General features: G+C 41.7%; 1 protein-coding gene across 1 annotated transcript; it reads right to left on the bottom strand.

Moving 5' to 3' along the window:
• Positions 1-57: 57 nt before the first annotated feature.
• On the bottom strand, positions 58-22,421 carry stox1 (storkhead box 1). Its single transcript, XM_026189923.1, has 4 exons — positions 21,723-22,421; positions 6,013-6,165; positions 2,217-4,851; positions 58-1,662 (listed from the first exon to the last, which is right to left on the bottom strand). The coding sequence occupies exons 1-4, from the start codon at positions 22,051-22,053 to the stop codon at positions 1,509-1,511; spliced, it is 3,273 nt and encodes a 1,090-aa protein (XP_026045708.1). The 5' UTR covers positions 22,054-22,421; the 3' UTR covers positions 58-1,508.
• Positions 22,422-24,158: the final 1,737 nt, after the last annotated feature.

The following is a 24,158-nucleotide window of genomic DNA, read 5'->3' as shown; positions in this document are numbered from 1 at the left end:
TCAATGGAGTACAGAGATTTATGACAAAGTCCATTATTTTCTAGATGGATGCCGTATTGCTGACACACAACTGGTGGGTTATGTGGGTTAATGTGTTGGCATGTTTACCTCAAGACAAGGTTGCGGTTGCATTTCCACAGTGTCTCCACATGGTGTCACTCTTTCTCCTTGAAACATCTTCAAGAACAGGGAGATTCCGGCTGTGAAGCAGGTCCTGGTCTTCAGTTTAACATCTGTTTAAATAGTAGTTTTATCCTTCCTGCAGCTGAACATTTTTAACTGAAACCTCACCTAAACTTGTTTGGCCTTCAAGGCTAGGAACAGCCCTTTTGAAGCTATACAAAGAAAGCTTTTGGGAATTTCCTGTGACCTCTGTAAAAACATCCACGTAATGTCTCCCACGCTCACCACTACACTGGTTTATATTCATTCTCAACTGCAGGGTGACCTAAGTCTGCTGAGGCAGACGTTCAAGGCTGAGGACTCATTGTCACGTAACCCTCAGAAATACTGAGGTTATGCAGACACATGGATATTTGCACTGGGGTGGCTGTGGTTCAAGAGCAAGAGTAGGTTATCCGCTGTTATGAAGATTGGTGGTTTGATCATCGGCTCCTCCAACCTGCAGGTTGAACCATCCTTAGACAAGATAGTGAACCCCCGAAATTTACTTGCTTCTTAAAACCCAACAACATATTTTTTAATTCATTTATTCACAAAAATAAAATACATTAGAATCTGTCTGTTTTAAGAAATATCTACCAGTTTAATAAAAGCAGAGCTGTTCAGTGCCGTTGCCTGACAGCAAGAAGATCCCAGGGTTTGAATCCCAGGGTATTTCTGTATGAAGTTTACATGCATGCCGTCGGTCTCTCCAGCTTCCTCCCACATTTGAGGGACAAGCATGTTAGGCTAATTAGTTGTTAATTGGCCGTATGTGTGAACGTGTGTGTGAATGCTTGTCTCTCCTTTTGTGTTAGTCCTGCCACAGACTGGCAACCAGCCCAGTTTCACCCAACTCCAGCTGCCCCACGATCCTGAGTTGGAAAGGCAGAAGAAACGAATGGATGAACTGGGGCCAGTTACACTGATAGCATAGCGTAAAATAATTCTTGCAGGCACTCATATTGTGTTGGTAAAATGTTTCATATGGAGACGTCCATTTCAAGACAATGTGGGTTTATATATACAGTTTTATTTGTAGTAATTTCTACATGATGAGAAAGAAAAAGGGCAACACTAGAGCTGTAGAGAAGGAAAACTGTACATTTAAATGACACAGTGCTGCTAATACACCATGCACCATGGCATATCACAAAGTTATTTACAAAAACACAAAATATATACTGTACACCTGTACACATGCCTCTTTAGCAATGGCTATCATTATGTGAAGATATGCATAAAACTGTGATATCGGATATATTACTAACAGTCGTATATAACTACGAGGTTTGAGGCCTCTTCCAGATGAGGCCTGTGAAGGTCCAACGTGAAGTTCAAGCCTGCTACACGTTCATGACAGGAGTCAGCTGCAGCAGTGAGCTCTGTGCTCGAATGGCACTGCTCTTCGAATGCAGTTTCTCCAGGTTCTGCAAAAAGCCTCTTCTCTTGAGGCCTTCAAGAATGACAGTGTTGCTAGACGCCAAGCTGACCCGGGTCCTGTGGAGGAAAAATACACCACTTCAGTAACGTATGTGACGTGGTCGTGCACTCCCTGCCTCTACCTACACACCAGGGTGCACGGCGAGTTCAATGGCAAAAAAAAAGAAAAAAAGAACTCCTTTCTTCCTCTTTGATTATAACATGAGTGTTTAAGTACCGCACAGCAATTATACATAATTATCATAAATGACTCCCTTCTGTTCAAATACTGGATGCTATAAGTGGCCACAAGGTGTTTGTTCAGCTTTATTGCAATTTACTTTATAAGAAAAAACATCAACTTGAGAGCATGGCCAACCGCAGACACGTAACCCAGAGGTTAACTAACCTCAGTATGGTGTTTATTCTGCCCAAAACCCCTCCAGAAATATGTGGAGGATGCAGTCTGATGTGGGCTCACAATAGGAAAGACATGAGTCAGAGGTGTGAAAAGTAGTCAAAACTCTGACCACAAGAGATCGTGCATCTGGGTTGGGATCAGTGGATTTGTTAAGATTCAGTATCACCTCATTATCTTATTTATAAAAAGCGATTTAAAGAGAGAGACTCACCTTGGAGAATCTATACCGCTGTCTCCTGTGATGCTCTGATTCTCTCCCGTTTCCACAGCTTCCCTAACGTCTGGCCCTCTAGCTCCATCGGGCATGCTCAGAGCAGCCCTGTGGGCCTGAGGTACATGCTTCTCTTCCTCCTCCTTCTTCTCCACCTCAGCTGCCCAGTGAGCAGACTCACCGTCACCTTCATCAGCCGACTTCCTCACAGTCTCTGTGTCCGATTCGATCTCGCTAGTCTGGCAGTAGTCAAAGATGCTACTGTCTCCAACTTCACATGCTTCTGAACAGTCCAAATCAAGGTCATCTTTGTGCTGTCTTTCTCCCTGGATCGCTGCATCCCATTTTGGGCTGGATTTGCTTTCGGTTCTTGGTGATCTGATCTTCTGGTGTTGACGATGGAGTCTCCAGCTGGTGTCTTCAGGTCTGGACGGGCTGAGGGTATCTTCCCTCTGGACTGCCAGAGAAATTTGATCTGCTGACCCCTGCATTAAGGTGATTTCTGGCTGGTGAAAGTTGGATTTAAAATGGCGACTGTGTGGTCCCTGATACTTCAGATTAGAGTCGCGGTTTTGGTAAACCAGCTGGTGACCCTGATAGTCCGCACCACCTGCTGTGTACTTACTTGCATCCTCTGTAACCTCATCGTCATTCAGGCACAATGAGCTGCAGGCATCATCATCCTCCTGATCGGCTGCTCTCTGATAGAGTCTGCAGTCGTCTTCTGTAAAGCCATCAGTGTCTGTTACCAAGGCAGTGCTGTTAGATGTCAGTTCCAGCCTTTCTCCCAGGCTCATGGCTCTTTGCTCTCTGTTATTGACAGTGACAGGTCTGATCTCTTGCAGGTTCTGGGTCTCTGTAGTTTCAGAGAGCTCATTAGGCCTCTGTGTGCTGTCTTTTTGTGGGTTGGAGAGTCTGAGGGAATGTTTCCGCTGTAAAGAGGGCTTGGGCCATGGCAGATTTGGATCATATGCATTGTTTATTATGGCAAGCTCATAGGGATGGGTGGAGAGAGAGGCATTAGCACTGGAATACTGCTGGATGTTAGGAAGACTTCCAACTATATTTTGGCTGCGATCTGGCATACTGTCATATTCTGGGGCATCCTGAAAATGTTTGCTCTCTCTGTCCTCTCTCTGTCTGACCTTGTCATCTATGCGAAGCGTACTGCTCTGTGGGTAGACTGAGCTGTAGTTTAGTGGCAGCTCTCTGCTGGGCTTCGTGTCCGACTGGAAAAGAAGATCAGCACTAAAGTCCCTCTCAGGGTTGCAGTTGTATTGTTCTTCAGATGTAGTGAATTTCCCTTCATTCTCTCCATCTGCTGCCATCAGTCTGGCTCGGTGTGGGTCCCAAGATTTGGAGCGATGACTCGTTCGGTCCTTCCTCCCTGATCCCGAAGTCTTGTGCTCTTTCACCTCTCGTCTTCTGTGCTCTCTGGCAGCGGGAATTCTGTTCTCGGCTTCTTTCAGCGGATGTGCCTGGAAAGGGTTTTCAATGCGTTTCTTATAAAGAGACTTTCCCTCAGCAGTTCCACATTCTTCCACTTGAACTGGTTCATCAACAGCGATTTCCACTCTGAGCCGCGTAGGGATCAAATCCTCCCCCTCTGGATAATTGTCCGCACATATGGAAGCTTTGTTCTTAACCTTGTCCTTCTCCTTTTCCCTGTGCTTCTCTTTGGACGAGTGGCTCCTCCTCTTGCTGCGAGAGGCTTTCTGAGCAGATCTTTTGCCTGCTCCTGCCTTGGATGAGTGATGATGCCTCAGTTTTGAAGATGCCAATACCTCAGTAGACATTCCCTTGTCAACTCCCTTATCATCTTTATCAACACCCTTGTCCAGCACTTTTTCTATCCCTCTCTCCCTTCTCTCCTCCAGCTTCTTCATGAGGACGGTATGGCGTGTCAGATTGTCCACAGTTAGCTCAGGGTTGATGCGTTTGATGATTGCATGCTCCAGATCACGGGGTAAGTTGTTCAGGTCATCCTCGTCTCTTACAGGCCACTCTTCTGGAGGGAACTGGCCTGAAAAAGATGCATACTCCTTCTTCGGTTTCTCCTTTTTTCCTCCATTCCTCCGGAACAAACTGAGCCCAAACCTCCTCCCTGGTTTATCTTTTTCTTTGCGGCTGGTGGCGTTAGTAGTGGCTGTAGTCTTGCTGATCTCACTTGCCTGACAATCTGCTGCAGTGGAGGTGGACTGATGTTGCACGGTGGGTTTGTGATCTAAAGGTCGCGGCCACTTTAAGCTTTTCCCCGTGCATTCGCTTATGGACACGGACACGGAATGCTGATCTGGGACGGTGGAGGGAGGGACAGTTGCTGGAGCAGTCGTGACATTAGTGGAGATTTGGAGGGGGCTAAAACAGCTGCAGGACTTGCAGTGGGCGACTGGGGGCGTTTGTGTGCTCTCGACGCAGATGTCGTTACTTAGCAGGTAAGTAACGGGAGGAGGTAAAGGAGCGTCATCTGCCGAAGAAGAAGTCCACCAGTTCTTCTCTCTGACCATGTTGTTGGTGATGAAATAAGTCTGTGGAGTGACGATGAAGTAGCCCTCGCCTGTGTGGTAAATCTTGCGTTCCTTGATCAGATTGCCTAAAGCGTTATAGAGGATGTCCTGAGTGGGGATGGTTATCCCTGAGACACAAAAAGGGAATGCGATTAAGGCCAAAAGAGATGAAATGCTTATAATTCCAAATCTCTAATGCATAACTGAAAACTATGAAGCTACAGCCAGCAGCCATTTAGCTTAGCCCAGAACAAATGCTGAAAACAGTTCTGTGACTTTCTTTGCTCTGGCCAAAGTACCTTGATGATCAATAGTGCATACCCGCAGATCTGTGCACTAATTGTGCATGTGAACGTTTCACGCATAAATCAGTGGTTTATTATTATTTTTTAATTCACAAATACAAATACATTTAGTAGTGCCACTGACCATGCGTACAAACAAATGAAGGCCTCGCTGTCCAAAAGCAGCATATGTCATAAAATGCTCGATAAAATGAAAAAATTAACTGCTTGTAAAGAAAAGAAAATACTGCTCCCATATTAGTATATGAGATTTATGAAACATGCGCACTGACCTATTTCGTTCTTGAGAAAAACTAAATAAAGTAATGCTGCAGCTGAAGTAACAGAGGTTCTTAATATAATTTCCCCTTAGACACTCACTGTGGCTCAAGGACTGGCACTTATATAGTGCCTTTCTACTCAGCTGGTAAAAAAATTAAGACTATAAGTGTTGACATCTAGCAATGATATAATCCCTTTAATGAAATACAAGATCATTTAATTATGAGATAAGAAAATACTGAAATATGATTAAAAGTTAAACCCTTGATTTTTCCATTTACTTAATAATTTTTTAATTTTTGTTTTCTTGAAATAGTATTTTTTTAAATTCTATTTTTTATTTAATTGGGATTCTGTGCATTTTGTAACACAGTGTTTTTGGAAAACTGCAACTAATGACCAAAAGGCAACATTATCATTATTATTATTATTGTTGTTATTATTATTGGTAGTAGTAGTATTGCTATTGAGTTTAAAGGTGTGTTTTAACATTTTCTAAGCATTTTCTAAAGTCTTCGTTATTTCTACACACGGTCAGAGGCACTTCTAATTTTTTCATAGAGTACAAACAAACTCCGCTACAAAAATACTGATAAATCGCTCATTTGTGCATGAAATTTTTATACGCACAGATTTGTGTGTGCACTGTTAGACAACGAGGTCCAATGTTCTTGCCTAACTATTCATTTCTCAAGTAAGCTGTGGCAGTATTTCATGGATTACCTGGATGAGCTTTGCTCATGTAGTTGACAAGTGAGTCTTGACTGACGGTGATCTGGGAAGAGTTCATGTCTGAGATGACTGAGCACAACACCTCAGCCAGGGGAATGAACTGGGACTGAGGAACAGGCGACATCTGCACTGGGGACAGGTCACCTGAAAAACACACACACACACACCAGCAGATTACTGGGTGGAACAGGTGGGCCTGCTGCAGGAGATATAAACACACCTGGGACAGAGGGTCTCTCTCTGACTTGCGCTGCCAGTGAAAACAACTCAAAGTACTGAAGTTGACATTCCTGTCCCAACCACCTCCTAAATCATGACCAAGGTGGTCTATTTATGTGAGTTATATGAACCATGCCTGACTGCTTTTGGAATTCCATGGGTACTGGGACTGACCACAGAATTCCATTACTCCCACAGAAATGACCACAGCTCTGCCTGCTGGGCAGATCAGATATCCTGCCCCCATACCATAGAGACCTACACATCTAGGAGCTGCCCCTAGACAAACATGTTACTAAACCTGAGAGACACTATGAAAAGGGGTCTTGGAAACATTTGTCTCTGCAAAAATAGTATGAAATTGATTCTTTAAATGTGCACTTCATATCACAATATCCCAGCAATCTGCACAACTTTACAGACCTTCGTTTATCGTGCAAACAAACTGTGGGAGCCTATTAAAAAGCCACAAAGCTTTCAATCATAAAACCTGAAGCTAACCAGGCATTTTAGGAAACTTTAGACCAACATGAACTTTCACACACGGAGAAGCAGGGATTAGAGGGTTGGGATCATATTGAGGGGACTCTTTAACAGCATATTTATAAGAGTGGACTGAATGAAGGGGAAATGAATGGAGACTGGTTACATGAAAGTTTCTCATTTGGTTAATGTGTTACTGTGTTCAGAGACAAGAGGCAGTTACTAGTACCAGTGTCACGACACGCAATCTTCTTTTTCCTACAAAGTGAGGTAACATCATAGGGACAGACATTTGCAGCTCGATCTGGGTTCCAGGAAGGAAAGCAGCAAAATTTCTAGAAGATTTCTCCAAAGAGGGTGCAAAGGCCAGCCAAAACCAGAAGACATAGCATAATATCAGCAATGTTTACTTTTAGAGGGTGCTGAGTATTAATTACAGAGTAGAGTTCACATATATATATGTTAGGTTAACAGTAGTGGTGGGTGGATTTGATGTGGTAATGAGTACGAGGAGAATGTGGGTTTTGCTGCAGTGGATAACTTATGTCTTGCAAACTAACATAAAAGGGGGGAAAGAAATGCTTGCAATATGATCTACAATGTTGACATGCTAACAACAATGTTATCCCAGCATACAGCTTACAACCAGCCAGCTGACCAAGGGTCTCAAACCCACTGCTGATGAATGATTAGACTTACAAAGTCATGGACAGAACCTTACCCATCGGAGTGGAAAATTGGTTTTAGTTAATCATCTACACCACACCAGAGAAAGGAGTGCAAAAGATGATAAACAGGAAAAAAGAAAATGCAATCCATCAAAAATGCTACTTGAGTCCTAACATGAAAACTTGAGTGTAAAGTTAACACACACAAACACACACACACAACTAATTAAATTCAGCTACGTGACCACTTGGAACTTTTGGAGACTGCTTGTGTTGACAACAGTGTTTTGTGTATAAATGTCACACTTGTATGACTGTGAGTGATTTCCTCATCAGCCCTGGGGCATTCATTCAATAGCACTGCCAAGCTCACCACGTGATGTAAGCTAAACATTTACAACCCTCACACTTGAACCACTTTTGTCTGAGGCAGGGAAAATATACAGCTAATCAAATATCTGCTATAGTAAAGAATGAGAACACGCATACGTATCACACACATGATGACAGATGCAGGCAAGTTTACAAAAAAAACTATTCTTTCAAGAGCAACGTGTCATTAGTCAAAATCACTTATTTTTCATCATCTCAGCGCTTGCATTACGACCACAGAATGTTTTGACAGATTTTATATGGGAAAAAATGACTTAATCAGTGTGTACAATCTACCACACGACCATAAATGTAATCCAGTGTTAAAATATGTGATATGAAATTACATATTGGTACAATTAAAACATTCTGGCTTCTTTGCATATATAAACATGAAAACTAAGGTTAAGATCGGGTTAAGACTTAAACTTTTTACAAAAAGGGAAAGAAGTTGGAAAAAGACCCTGCATAACAGCTTTTAGCCACACAAATGAATAATAAGTAGCCTAAAAGCACTGTTAACATAATATTTTAATCACTACAAATGGTCCTGCATTTCAGTTAATTAAAAAAAAATGGAAGGAATATGTGAACCTAAAAAAGTAACAAAACAATTATCAGCACATGGGGTTCACTTAATGCTCGTAAGGTTCACAGGCAGAGGTCTTTCTTTGCAAAACTGATCCTATGAGGGATTGTAAAAGAAAATAAAAGCTGCCTTCCCCCAGCTGAGACAAGACATTAAGCTGTCTAAACCTCAGAGCGGATATCTCAACAGCGGTCTCCCTGGCAGTAAATTAGTGCTGCTGACTTAGCTCCTCATTGTCGTTAACTTCCTATAGGAATGTCTGGCAGGCTGTCTGCATAGAAACCACATACAAACACAGTCAACAGTGAAAATGTCAGCAAGGTTAGAGTGGGAGGCAAATAATTAACATCCTAATCAGAGGGAATCAACAAACTAATCTTCTCTTTGCACAGAGGTAATTTCAGTGGATTGATTGTTATCCTCTTCGATCGTGTCCTGGTTTAATGCATGATATCCTGTAGGACCCATGCTATTACGATTTGTTCTTCTAAAGAGGCTAAATGCAAATATATTTATGCAATAGGTTTGTTACATGCAATGAATTCCAACTACATTGAAATGCTGGTGCAAGACATGACAAAAAACACCTGTAGGAGTTCAGATGTGGGAAATATTGCTGTAATGGAAGGATGGGGCCGGCTGAGGATCCGTGTTTATTGAGTCTAACATTAGCAGGCGTGACTGTCGAAAAGGTTCAGCGTTGTAACCGCCTCCTCTCCAGGGGGAGCGGATCTCTGTGTTGCTGTAATCCAAGACCGGGCCACCGACATTAAACCCTTTGTCATACACAGCATGAATACCCGGCTGGGCACCATGGCAACCGAACCCTGTGTCATAAGGGCGAGACAGGGAAAATAGCAGCTTGAGAATCAAAACGGGGACGAGCATTGTGTTAATGCCAGTTAACAGAAGGAGTAGCAGGTCGATATAACCTTGTAAAAGGGTTATCTGCTCTCAGCTTGTATAAAATGTGGAATATTGGTTTGTGCAGCTCTCTGCAACCTTCAAGTTTAAAAACATTTTTTTGGGGGAATGAATTAAATTGAGCTAATCTGAGCTAATTCTTTTTCTGTGAAAATGAAAGTTTTCAAATACCTGCAGAGATGCCTGTGAAAAACACCCTCACTGTTTTCATATACATTAAAAGGGTAAGTAGCAGCCAGGTGCTACTAATCAAATGCACGTGATTTATGGATGGAGCACCTATACGAATGCCCTCAAAGTTTGCTAATCTGCAGCATTCAGGTGTGTGTTTGTGAAGTTTGCCAGCCTCTTCTTTCTAAAAATTAACATGGCAGCATGACTTAGGCTTGTAAAGTTGCATCTGAACAAACCACAAGACTTTAGACAGACATTTAAACAGATTAGACCAAAGTGGAGATGTTTGGCCATAATGAACTAGATCACATCTGGTGAAAATCCAAACACAGCATATCAACACAAACACGTAATACCAGTTGTCATGTGCGGAGGTGGCGGTGTGATTATTTGGGTTTGTTTTGCAGCCACAGGACCTGAGAATCTGATGTAACATAAACTCCTGTGGATATCAAAGTAATGTCTGACAGCTCAAGCTGACCTGGCAGAAACTGGGGAGCAGTTGAGCTGTTGATTGTTTAGTAGGACAATGATCCCAAGCACAGCAGGAAATCAACAACAACAACAACAAAACAAAGAATCACAATGGTCCCGTCAAAGTCCAGTTAAACTCTGGAGCTCAACTTGATTGACACCTTAAGAGAGCTTTGCATAAACAAATGCCTGCAAACATTAATGAATTGAAAGAAGAGTATGCTAAAATTCATCCATAAAAATGTAAGCCTGATAAAGTCGTACAGAAAAAAATATGTATTTATTCGAATGTTTACAGTCCTGAGAAAGCTCTTTTTTCACACGATTGTTCATGCAGATACACAATAAATATGCAGAAAGAAAAACAGTTTAAGCAATGTTATAGTTATCCTTTCCATCTTGTTCCTACAGGAATAGGAGCATGAGTTTCTTTCTCAGGGGTGCAATGCTTAAATCACATGCTGGTTTGTATTAAAATAACTTGAAATTAAAAGATCATTGTGATTTTATATAACGAGCCTGATTTTTGTTTCATGAACAGCATTACCCCAAATATTAAAATAAAGCGACAAAGTCCACACTATGATTTCTGCCCCTTGCAGACCTAAAAAACATTCTTCCAGTGTCACAAGTTTTCCATGTGAGAATAAACTGCTGCCTGGGGAACAAAATGAAAAATATCTAAAGCCGACTGTTCATATTGCAGCAATGACTGACAGAGACCTTCTCTCCTCGATCCCCACTGAGATACTTTTGGCTGCTGACACTAATCAATACCACATGTATTCACATGGCTCACATGGTGTTAGCAGACCTTAGAGCCTCTTGAGTCTCATTTCATACGTGATTGCATTACCTTAAGTCTCTTGGAGTAAAATACTGCACCACACCGTAAAGCACATGCTGCAGACCTGCCATAAATTGCACCACTGTCAAACTATCTCTAAATGATCTTTACTCAATGCAGAGAAGGCAAAAATCTTCTGTTTATGGACTTCTCAATCAGTGGACGTGCCATAAATTAATAGCAATATTCAAAGACTAGAAGCACCTAACTTTATGAAACTCACTAATATGATCAAACATGTTGGTTTCTGCACAATGCAGAAAGAAAACATCACAAGTATGCACAGACAATAGAGCCCATACATTTTCAGAAACACAGAGCAAAAATTAAAACGATTAATTAAAAAAAAAAGTCTCACAACAGCTTGTATATCATTTAACATTTCAACCGTTTAGCTGACATTTTAATATTTAATGATATTTTGCCAAGAAGTGAAACTCTAGCAAAGTCTTCCGTTCCTGATCATCACCAGCCCTCGATAACAAAAAACATGTGATGTACTGGCTTTAAGTTATGCCTTGGAACAGTACAAGATTCCTGTAAATATAAACAGACTGCGCATTAATGTGAAATATTGGTTATTATCCTGTATGCCCATTAGTCACACTGTTGTAGTGATGGAAATGTTTATTGGACTACCAATAAATATATGAAATATCTTAAAAATATTTGTATGGATTGCCATGACATTTGAGGCTAAAAGTGCATGAGAATTTTTCTCTAGTGTCATCATTTAGCAAATGTCTGAATAACAACCGGATGGTTTGTTACACAATGTCACAGCAACAATTTTTTAACTAAAACTTTAGCTTGTCCATGTCTTTATTTGCCCAAATACCCGAAAACTAACCGCAGTCCAATCACCCTCAGGTATTTTTATGTTTTCTGCTAATGTGTAGTTGTTAGCATGTAAGTTAAACTAGCTAACAGCTAGCTAACATTAACACGTTAGCTTTGTTTTCTACTGTACTACTTCTACTGATAATATTTAGCTCTGCCTCACAGAGCTGGCTCATAGGGTCTTTGTTTAACCTCAAACACAAAAATAAAATAAGACAACCTGAAATTCACTAAAACTGTAAACCCTTGAATGGCCACTTAAAGCTGTATTCAGAGCCTAGCATGTCAATTATTTTCACTGAAATTAAATGTGTTCACAACCTTGTAAAAGAAATATATTTGACCTTTAATTGAAACAATAAAATTAGTCTGAATTTCATTGCCACTTAAATAGTAAATAAACTGTTATCTGTTTCTGCGCAATGCTATCATATGCCATACAGTTATAGCTTGCTAATTGAATTTTCTGTTTCAATTAGTTGCCACATTTATTTAACAATCACAAACAGCTGGCCAGTACATTGCAATCAATTTGAGTTAGTGCAGATGAGTAGCACTCATCTGCACTAACTCAGCACGTTTGTGGAGGAATTTGTGAATTTCTCCATCAGAGATTCTGGTTGGACTTTGATTGTATGTAATGAATGTGAATTTCTTTGAATGTAGATGGAACAGAAGACAACAGATTTGTGATTTTAGCGATTTATCAAAGTCAATCACTCTGTCATGACACAACAGAGCATGTGTAATTACCAGGTTGACTCAACTGCAAACTGATAACAGACCAACTCAGTCCTATCGCTATCACAAAGTCACTTTGAAGATGGCAACTGAGTACGAGAGGTCACACACCTGATTCCTATCCCCTGTGGATGCAACCATTTCGAAGGCAACAAGACTGTAAATGTGTGCAGTGAACTTGCAATCATTTTGGTTGCACCGCAACTACCGTTTTCCTATAACCAGGCTCGAAAGCATTAGCTCTTAACTTAGCACTCCAACCTCTTAATTAAATATGGTAACTTTTGGCTCAAAAATCAAGATTTCAAAAGCCAAAAATGTCAAATTGACCAATTCACACCAATGAGTTACATAACAGTTACTACATGAATCTTTTATATACAGCCTTTAATGAATGACCCCATAGTTTGGATCATTGAAGGCTGCTCAGTGTGCATGAGTCCCTTGCTTCCTGAATGTTTTCTGTCCTTGAGCCGAGAAGCACCTGATTCAGAGCTGTGTTGTATGCAATCTACTATTGACCTTTCATCTTTGCACTGCTGCAGGTAAAATTTAACTCAAATTTTAGGTATGATTTAGACAGTCCCTCATTCAGTAGCCCTCTAGGAACACAAACTACTCAAAGACGCCCACCGTCTTATCTCATCCTGCTATCGTCTAATCTTGTAGGCTCCAGGAGGCAAACAGGATAATCTTCTCTCTCCCTCATTAAAGACACACAGCATGGCATTCAGCGAGATCTCAAAGCCTGCCCCAACAGACTAAAGTCATTCCTTATCTCTTCCTCACTAAGTCAGTTTAACTATGTGCTACAGTAAATCTGCTAACTGTACATGCAAGATTCAGTCAACCTTGGTGACACAATGTCAAACATTTTGTCAGATTTCTAATTTATGTGCTAAATTCCCACCCGTCCCTTTGTCCTTGGTATTTTGGACAAGCAGGGCTCCGTGACCCTGCCCTTGCCTTCCTTCCTATACATGTGTGTGTGCTGCACTTTTTAAAAGTGCTTTATGAGTTTGTGTCTTTAACTCACATAAGAACACAGACGTGGGCGTTGCAGTTAAATGGCCCAATAAACTGAGTGAAAAGATCCCTTCAGAAAGCAATCACAGAGCAAATATCCCAGCAATGAAACCTCTCCCAGTGTGGCGACACTGCGCTTTCACCCCAAAAGCCTAGCATTAAGCAAAAACGTCAATGAAATAAATATCTATTATAGAATTTGCCGTAAAATTACCATCCATGAGCTTCCTGTGTCTAACACATCAAGCTATAAATGCTGAGCCACTGGGCATTTTACAGCTTTATTGATTGATTCCTCCCAATAAAACCTGCATTTTAGCCCAAACATTTAGCTGCATTAGGTAAATATTTAATCTGACCTATTCATGGTTCAGAATCAGAGAGTGCAGTGCAAGAGAGGAATCAAGGTGGGAGAAAAAAGGTCAAATATGGACTGTGTTTGCTTGTTTTCTTTGGGAGGGGGGGTTGGTACATTAAAATGGAAATTTAGCCCCTTCATTGGCATACAAGCACTGCAACATCTTAAAATAAACAGCTGAATAAAAGCTGATAAAAGTCAAAACATCTCGACTAAAGAAAATTCATGAGCTAAAACCATGAGCAACGAAGAAAAACCCAGGCTGGGTTTGTGTTGTCCCACATCACCATAGAAACCTTTACTGTGGCAGCGACCTGCCACGTCCAATACGAAAACAAAGAAAAAGAAGAAACAGCAGCAAAAGTGTCGTTTCTGTAACAGCCACAGTCTCGAGACAAAGTTTGCCAAAGCGGGCCTTTGATATTTAATGTATGTTGGCAAGTAAGCACAAAGAGCCTGTGACTAAGCTTCTCAAACTGTCATTCACCGAGCTCAAAAGATCTAGTGGTTTATAGTGGGTCACCGCAAATCTTGCTTGCAAATCCCTGCAGCTGTAATGGCATAAAATAATGCTTTTACCGTCTGATTCACAAGAAGAACAATTGGAAAAGCAATCCTGCTCATAAAAGTGACCTGGCACTAAGCTAGTGAGCAGGAACCCCGTCATCACGTCCTGGTGAAATAGGAAACACACCTGACCAGGTGTTTAACAGCAGACCTCAGGTAAACAGGGCTGTATTTTATACCAAAAACATCTTAAGTGTAGCATGATTTCAATTTATGCCAATGCCATCAGACAGAGTTAAAGCACAGCTTTACCGACAATTTATTTTCTCAATCTTTCACTTCATACCTCTTCAGACTAAGTGGACCACACCGCCACGTTTCTGGTTCTCATCTGCTTTGATGAACTTGAACATTACCTCCAAGTCTGCCGGATCCATTTCTGTGCCACAGTACCTTTCCTTTGTTCTTTAATGTATAAAAACTAGTCCTCTGCAGTGTCTCTGGCCAAATTGGTCCCATTACCCTGAGAAACTATTCATCTCGGCTTTGTTCCAGCCCACATCTGAAGTGTTCAAGGCAAAACTATTATATTTCCTCTTTACAGAAAATGCACAGTTAAAGACGCATACCAGAGATTATTGTTGCACTTTCAGGGGGACTTTTTTCCATTTCAAAAGAAGGGTTACAATTATTTATACATAAGCTAACATACTCGCTGGTGCAAATGACACCACCAGAGTTGAAGAACTAGAGCAGAGCCATTTTACTTAAAAAGAAAAATACCTATACTGCATCTTGTTGCAAATTTTATTGGGTGAATGCTGAAGGCATTCAACCTATTGAGTTTGTTTCTTTATTCTTTGCTGCTTAACTATGGCCACAGTTTTGGTGCTATTTTCACCACTCAAGTCTTAAACTGCTCTGCTATTTCTGCTTATGCCAGCTATATCCTTTGGTGCTCATAACATTTATACTTTTTAAAATATTATGCTTTTTAACATTTCAACTGGTCATATCTCCTAAACCGTGGACTCCAGACACATGAGTCTTGTGCCAATATATCTTCAGACACTCCTGATGCTCATGGTGAAAGAAATTTTTTTTTAAGTTTACCATTTTCCCATTAATTATGTTTGTTTCAGAAATCTGTCCTTCTCTCAGATTTCAAACCCTGGAATTGAAGCCGTTTTTTCTCTCGTCATGTCTCTCTCTGGGAAGACTGCCCGTTTGCCTCACTGAGATGAGCAAGGTTCGAATCCTACCTATGGCTGTTACTGCATGTCTTCCCCGCTCGTGCTGCCTTTGCTTTCTTGACACTCTTTAGTGTACCCTTCCAAATAAAGCCATCTTCAGCAGACAGTTTTCTTTTTTCAGCAGATAATTACGCTTTTTCAGCTGTTTTCAGCACATATTTCCGCTACATGGCATCCAGAAAGGAAATCCTATCCTCTTTGTGTATCAGTCTGGCTTCGGATCAAGACAAACATAGCACCAGCTCAGCCATTACCTTATGTTGGACCTCTGCTGGAAAAAATCAAAGACACTGCTGTGATGTTTCCGGATACTTAACTAGCAACTGATTCAGTCACTGATTCACAGATGTTTTCAAGACTTTCAGACTGTGATCCAGCTGTGTGGGGATGGTTTCGCAACTATTTTGAATACAACTATCACTGTGAAAAGAAGTGTCCCACATGAGGTCTTTTGTGTGTTTAACAAACGGTGTACCCCAAGGTTCTTTCTTAGGATTCCTCTATATTCAGCATTTACTCTTAATGGCCCATTTTAAAGACCTGTACAGTATATTGCTTTGCATTTTTCTGACACTTTGCCAAGCTTGGAGCTCAGACAAAGACAGGAGGCCCTAAATCTCCAGCTTGTCTTCCTGAAAGATCTGGGTATTTTCACTCCTACTCCATACATGTGACATTTCCCCACTGACACCCCACCACAAAAACATATACACCCAGCATCGAGGAATATTTTCAGCAGATCCACACATTAATCATGAGTGATAGTAGTCATTGGTTGCAGATGAAACCCATTTCCTCTCCTTTAAACTGAGCTGAAGGTGCAGCAGATTCCAGTGTTTATTATCCCAGCGTTTGGAGCACAGCTCCCATCCGCTATCCACCATGTGATCCATCACTCCACAATGCCCTTAAAATCATCAGCTCTGTCGTAGTTTCTTGGAAGTATCTTCCACTCTTGAAATTCAATAACACAGCACCTTGCTATTACTGAACCAATGTTAGCATACCTTTGCATGTATTACTGCTACATGAAGCAAAGAAAACATCCTGTCAGGAAACTGAACATTAATAGTGATGCAGAGTTTAATGCAATGTAGTCTGACCCATTTGTCTGACCGGAGACTGAATAAAGATAACTCCACCAAGGGAAACCTAAGCTGTTACTGACAGGGTGCATAAGCTCAGGGATGAAGAGGAAACTCCTTAACTGTTATTGTTGGCATTGGTCCACTCAGCCGCTGCGGGTGAGCCCAGTGTTTGGGTCGATGCAGAGGCCGACATGCCTGATTCGCACCGGGGTTAGCTTCCTGCTTAATGGGAAAGGATGTGGCAAACAAATGATGTGGCAGGACTGCATGCACATGCAGAGTCCTTCATACACACACACGGAGGGTCACATCTGAGAATACAGGTCAAGGTTTTTGAATTATTTGCTAAGCTATTTTTGCAGCCACAGGAACTAAAAAAAATGTTGTAGATAAATGTAGAAAAATATCTTGCCAAAAGCAAAATCAGTAAAAGTGATTGTAAAAGGCTGCATCCTAATCATCTTACACTAATAATGCAATTTGAAAAGCAATTTGAAACTTAAATAATATGCACAAAAATCACAGAGACTCCTTTCAAGTTACAATTTAATTAATTTCCCTTTAAACTGGTTATTTATAGATATGAACGAGGCAAGAAGGCACTTCAAACATGCAAATACTACCTAAACCGTTGCCCTATTTTGCAATTTTAGGGAAAAAGATTCAGTTTAACACTAGAATTTAATGGAATTTTCCTTTCTTAACACTCCAATTCAGCACTTGTTACAGATCCTGCAAACTGCATCTACAACATGCCTCATCTCTCATCTTGGCAGTGCAATGAGATGTTTTCTGACCAACAAAGCAACATTTATGGCAGATGTTAAAACATTCACACAGCTGATTGGTATACAAATAGTTTTAAATTCATACCTTTTGACCTCTTTGAAACCACGGCCACTGTCATAAAACTGAGTGTGAAAAACAAAGATAAATGTGATTATTCGTTATAAGCTGATCAAATTTCAATAGGTGGTCAAAAGGAAGTTTGCTTTAGCCAACACTAATGGTTAACTTATGGCAATGATTGACACTGTTGCAGGAAAGGATAAAAAACTAAATAGCTGGATAGAAGTAATAATGATCACCTGACACTGAAATAGCAAGCTTAAAGTAATAGTTTTAATTTAAAAAAAAAAAGAATAAACTTAAATAAGAGGTTGAAATTGTTATCTAAAAGTAGACCGTTATAGTATATATATATAGTGAATGAATAGCAATAATGTTACCAGTAATATTGATCAATGCAGGCCTGACATGTCCATTCACAAGTGCACATTTGTAACCCGGTGGGTAAAATACTGAGACGTAAGCAGAAACGCAGTGAGCAAAGAACACCTGGATACTGTTTAAATGTATGTTTCTTTCTATAAAACCCTCTGAAACTAAATAACCCCGAGGTACCTTGTTAGCAAGAAGGCTGTAACCTTTGACCTGTGCTGCTTAGTTAGGACAGGGTGGGCCATTTAGGGGCGGGCAAGGGGGTGTCATGGTTAATAAGCTAACATCTGGAAGAGTTATGACTATTAGCGGAGCGCTTTGAGACTCTGACAAAATACCCCCATGAAAGGAGAAACCCCTGGTGTGAAAATACAACACTTTCAAGTGAAAAGTAAAGGGCAGAAATGAGACTTGCATAGCTGCAAGCTCAGGAAATGATCTCAAGAGTAAATGAAGCATTTCAGGAATGCATCACCACCTCATGGTATGGCAAGTTAAATGAAACATACCATTTAAAAAAAGAAACTTGGCTTAAAAAGAGCAGCTTAGTCATGCCTTACAGTGCTCAAAGAATGACACAGATGTGCTGAAAAGTAGCGATTTCACCGACAAAGGTGAGAAGACTTGTTTACGCCTGCGTTCAAAGGAAAGAAGGTTTGCAGAGACTGACAGTAGAAAGGATACAGAACACCTCATTACACCGGTGGCTTACTCCATATAAATGTTTAAGCCTGTGTCTCCATGCTCATCCTGCTGCGGGGGACAATAGTGGCACGCTAAATAATGCAGAACCAGCTAAAAGTCATTACCGAGCCTCTGGTTTCAAAGGGACAGCTGGAGTGGTTTACCGCTGAGAATTAAAGAATTAAATTTAAACAAAGCCAACAACGTGCTTTGAGCATTTTAATGAGCAATAAGAAGCTACAATTGGATTAAATTAAGAGTTGTACTTTTTGGGGGAGTAAAAAAAACTTTTTTACCCTCTTACTGAGAATTTCATGACACTGACTTCCTTTTAATTACGGAGAAAGAGTAAGGAGAAGCAAGCCTGCTCATCCTGAAGTTTGAAAAGATTCTTAAAAGTACCCACAAACTGATGTGCTTGTTTGTTTCATCTGGACTGTTTTAGGCTTTGTCTTTATGCAAGTCTAGATAAACCACTCTAGCTCCACAGTCAAGGTATAGAGCTAATTATCGAATGCTTTGCTCAAGCACGTTTAACCCACAACAGGCATTTTCTGTTAAGGCAACTCACTGATTGAAAATAAACCGTCCCTTTAACAAAAAACAAGCTGTTAAGGTGGTGTAAAAAATCTCCAGATCCCACAGTCTTGTTTTTTTCCCTCTTGATTACAACTCCATTTTGATGTAGTTCCAGATCACCCTTTACTGGAATAGTCTTTAAAAACTACAGCTGTGGTGCTTTATCCAGCTCCACATATTAAGCATCATAATACCTGCAGCCATTTCAATAGATGTTATCCACACAAATTGTAGTAAATATAGCACATGTCATAAATGGGTGATAATTGAGGTACTGTAACTGCGCTGCATTTCCAGTAAACTAAATCCTCACACTAGTCATAAGTGAGCTGGTTTTACAGTATAAATAAGTGTGCGTGTTAGTCCCCATAGGGAAATAGTTCCTCTGCATTTAACCCATTCACCCAGTGAAGCAGTGGGCAGCCACCAGTGCAGCGCCCGGGGAGCAGTGTGTAGGGACGGTACCTTGCTCAGGGGTACCTCAGGGTAACCGTTCAGTGGAGTCGAACCCCCGACCTTCCGATCATGGGGCCACCACTCTACCTACTGAGCTATCCCCACCTCTAACCCCACAGTGCTATTATCCTGCAGAAGGACACTGGATGAAGAATGAGAGAATGCCCTGCAGACAAGAGTTAGTTTAATCAGAGATCCTCAGTTCCACTGGGTCCATTGCCCACGTTAATAACACTCCATACCAACTTCTCACATTGATTGTTTACCTCAGTGGGAGTGGGTGAGTGTGTGATGGGACCACAAGCCAATCTCTCTACACTGAGACTATCAGCACAGATAACCAGGCAGGACCATCTATGTCACCTGCGTCTCTCTTTCTTTGTCTCTTTTTAGACAATCTTAACTAACTTTGCCTACATCTGGTTAGCTTCAGCTGAGCATCTCTTAAATTAGGCGTTCCTTACACACAAAAAACTTCCACACTGCAGTAAAGTCTGAACCTTCCTCTGACCTGAGAAAGGAAATAGGGCTATTTGAAATTCACTGTAGCTCATAACTTATAACATTTTGTGTTTTCGAGCTGACATATTTATATCAGGACAATGTCAAGGCCTTAAGTCCATGCCTGATATCAATCTAGGAGTCTGACTTCCACAGTCCCACACTGGCCATGAAACGGAGGGACATTAATCCTGGGTAACAGAAAAGCGGCTGCGGTCGGCAGGCAGTTGCTCAGTGATTCACTGCTGACCAGCTCTCAGCGAGAAGACTGTAAACCAGGCTCTGACAACCTGCCAGAGCTTATTTCCATACAAATTTCTGCGGTGTGAGGAGAAGGATTTGTTAAGGATGAGAAGGAGGTGGTATTTCCACACGCAGACGTGTTTGCATCTGCTGTGGAGAACACATTCGAACACGAGCTCACGCATGAACGTGCACACCTTTTGGACCGTGCATAACAATAGGTGCAACATCACCTTTGGCCCATGTGGTGTTTGTTTGTCAGGGCCAGGAGGGGTTGCTCAGTGGGATGGCATGTCAGCCTCCACCCTCTCCCTCTCTCAGTCAGTCCACGCCCTCCCAGGGTCTCCCTCTGTGTGGTCTCTTCCTCCCCTTCACATTCCTTCATTTGCTTGTCTGTGAACTGCTCAGTCTCGCAGAGCTGACGCAAAGTCAGCAGGTAAGACAGCAGAAGGCACACATCCAGACAAAAGGCACTACTCTGGAGACAGACCGGGAAACGTCAGTACCGCAAGCAGCCGGGAAGCTGTTGGAAGGCAGCTGCAACACTGGGACACTGCCCGAACAGCCAAGATTTGGAAAAACACCTTCTACACCCTTTGGAGATTTTAACTTTCATGTCATAATTGTGTAATTTTAAAAGTGGTCAAGTATTAGTCCCCACACATTTATTTGTAAAAACCTACAGATTAAAGTAAGGAGGGAAAAAAGGACGTATCAGTTAAGAATAAGGTCATTAGCTCTAAAATCCACACAAGGTTGTCGTTTTCTCCAGGGGTCAGTGCTGTCAGACATTTACAGCCTGTGAGATCATGCTATAGGAGGCTGCATAAAGGTTTCTGCCCCATTTCCATTGTTTCTGTGTCGCTATGTGCTGCTTTAAAGCACAGCCAGAGAAGAGGGGGGCAATTAGGAGCAATTACAGGGAGGTTTGTTAACAAGCTGGGGTAAACATATGACTGTGTCAGTAACAGACGGATTTGGGATGCAGTTCTCCCAAACACACCAGACATTCGAGGGGTTTGATGGGTGGGGTGGGGGTCTAGTTAGAAACATAGTCTTCCAAGCAAACTGAACAGATCAAAGTGATGAAGCAGGCAACACGTTGTCTCTTTAGAGATCCTACCTACAATAATAAACCTAAAATAATGTAAACTCCACTTTTACTGCTACAACTTCTACAACTTGTGGAGTTCCACTGCGCCAGCTCTGTGTCAGTCACACTTTACAGCTTTCACACATCTGTCTCAGGGTGGTAAACGTGTTGTTGGTGGTGTGATTACAATAAAGAGCCCCTTTAAAGAAAAAACACCTTGTGCCATTACATGAATAGAAGCTGTTCACTGCGCTGAATGAGTCCTATCACCTTATTTGCATTGCAAACGGGACAGTGGCGTATACACACGTTCTGCTGCTTCTTCTTTCAAGTGTGTTTTGTGGACATTTCGCTCACATACCGACAGCTTTAATGATAAATCCCTTCGGTGACCTCAAAGCCCTGCGCATCCACGCTTCCCTCAGCACCTCCAAGTTGCTGGCGTTGCCTTGAATGAAAAGCACGAAGTTTTCCATCCATCCCTGAAAGTACACCTCAGCTATAGCCTTGACCAGTCTCTTATTCCAGAAACTTCGCGAGTTTTGCGCTTTAAAGTCATCGAAAATCTCCTGACCGTTCGCACCGGTGCCGCCGAGTTTCCCTCCGCCGGCGCGCACACTCTCCTCGTCCGTGCCGAAAACTACAGCCAGCGAAGCTGCTGAGAGCTGAACAAGTCGCTGCTGGTGAGACATTTTAAAGCCTTTTTATGGGCTCCGGAGACTCTCGAAATCAAAACGCACGCGTTAAAAGGAAGTTCTCTCATCCAAAAGTCCAAATAAACACCGATTTTTGCCTCGCATTCCTCCCGTTGCGCGTCTGAATCCTGCAATGTGTGAACCGGAGGCGCAGAGGACGTCCGACTGGTTTCTCTCGGCTATGGTGACGGTGGCAGAAGGAGGACTCACCAGCCTGCCTCCGCCGCTGCTGGGACCTACAGGTGGACCTCCCACCGATTGTTCGCAGGTGTGTGCGTGTGTTTTGCTTGCCAAACAGAGTTTACCAAAATAATACGTCAGAGTGCTCCCATGATTTATGCAGGAGGAAGATTTACCTGCAGTCCTACAACGAGAAAGAAGCTCAGGGTCTCAGAGGCACCCCTGCAAAAACCCTGCGTGGGCTATTTTACATTGTACCTTTGCGTTTTTTTCTATCCTCACCTTTCCATTTGACTTTCTGGTTTTTCATTGTTAAAGTTGGTGATTCCTAAACAACCAAGATTTTTTTTTTTTAAATGTATCTTTAAAACAAGCACAAAGCCTCCCCGGAAAGCCCGAGTCGTCTCCTGCTCACAAACTTGCAAACAATTTGAACGCGTTTTGATAAATCCCGTGTGATTTCTTACTTATTGGTATTACATTACTTTCATTTCATCTTCACTGCAAGTTGGTGACACAGACAGCTCTGACGCTGATCCCAGAGCACACTGGCAGACAATCTGTGGCTCTCACTGAAAGCGGAGTTTCACAACAATGACTCCGATTAAAATGCGTGAGCCTCCGCTGCAGGGTACATTTGCCACTGAAATGAGAACCATCCCCTCCCGTGCTCTAAAAAAAAAGGGACCCCATTAGGCTCAACTTTTACTGAAGCTCTAAGACAGAGAGCCACCTCATATATCACAGTCTCAAAAGGCTTGTAGTTTAGTTTTCAGGAGCATTCAGGCCCCTGAAAGGCCGGGGGCCACTCTGCCTCAGTGTGGTATTAGAGCTCATGCAGGAACAGGATATTACACTTCCTCTGTACATGAAAAGAATACATCGCCTCAGCCAGCACAGGATGAATTATATGCAGTCTGTCAGTGAAACCGAGTTGAGTGAAGTCGGAGGCTAGAAGAGCAAATGAGCAAAGATTATGTGTGGGATTAAAGATTTATGTCGTTCAGTAAGAAACTAATAGAGCAGATGGAAATCAAGCTTAATAATCGTTTGAACATTTGTAGTTTGGATCTGGTTCTGCTGTCATTACATGCAGCAAAGGTGTGCTCAAACACACTGTCGCCTCACAGTTGGAAGGTTCATGGTTTAAATCCCCTGGTCCTGTGTGGAGTTTGCATGTGTTCCCTGTGCTTGCACTGGTTTCCTCCAGCTTCCTCCCACAGTCCAAACGCATGGGTGTATGTGGCTTGTTGTCTAAAGCACTTTGACGAGTTAATAAGACTAGAATGGCACCATGTAAACCAGTCCATTTCCAACTTCTAAATTCTAGTAGAAACCCTTACTATGCAAAATGTGTGAGGCTGATTGTTGTGGAAAAATATGAAAAACATGTACATTTAATGCCATAAAAACGTTAAATCTTTGGTTTAGATATTCCACTCATTAGACTGTATATAAAAGATAGTCACCTCACCCATTTTGAAAGCTTGAATTTCTGATTTTAGCCCTCACCATCTGAGGTTTTCTGAGCCACGTGTAACTGCGTTTAGACAAAAAGATGCAGCGCTAAAGAATTTACTGGCATTAGTTTGGTTTGTAAGATGCATCCCACAGGTACAGATGTCTGCTAAACACAACCACACAAAGACAGCTGAGTATTCAATGACTCAAATTAGCTGAGATGATGCCTAGATGTCAGTTACAGGCCTGAGTTTTAAAGCAGCAGTATAACTTTAAGCCTTAATGCAATTTGGAAGGTTGTCAACATCTTTATTTCAGACAAACATGAAAGTCTGTGAGGATTGAGTGATGTTGAAAACCACAGAGAGAAACGTTAACATTATTTTAAGGCTATGTAAAGAAACTAGACTCCCACCACACATTCAGTCTGGTTAGATTAGAGCATATACTGTGCTTCTGGA

Source organism: Astatotilapia calliptera, chromosome 13, assembly GCF_900246225.1.
Source record: "Astatotilapia calliptera chromosome 13, fAstCal1.2, whole genome shotgun sequence".
NCBI classification, from domain to species: Eukaryota; Metazoa; Chordata; class Actinopteri; order Cichliformes; family Cichlidae; genus Astatotilapia; species Astatotilapia calliptera.
The sequence above is the reverse complement of the archived record's forward strand: the minus strand, read 5'-3'. Positions and strand labels throughout refer to the sequence as shown.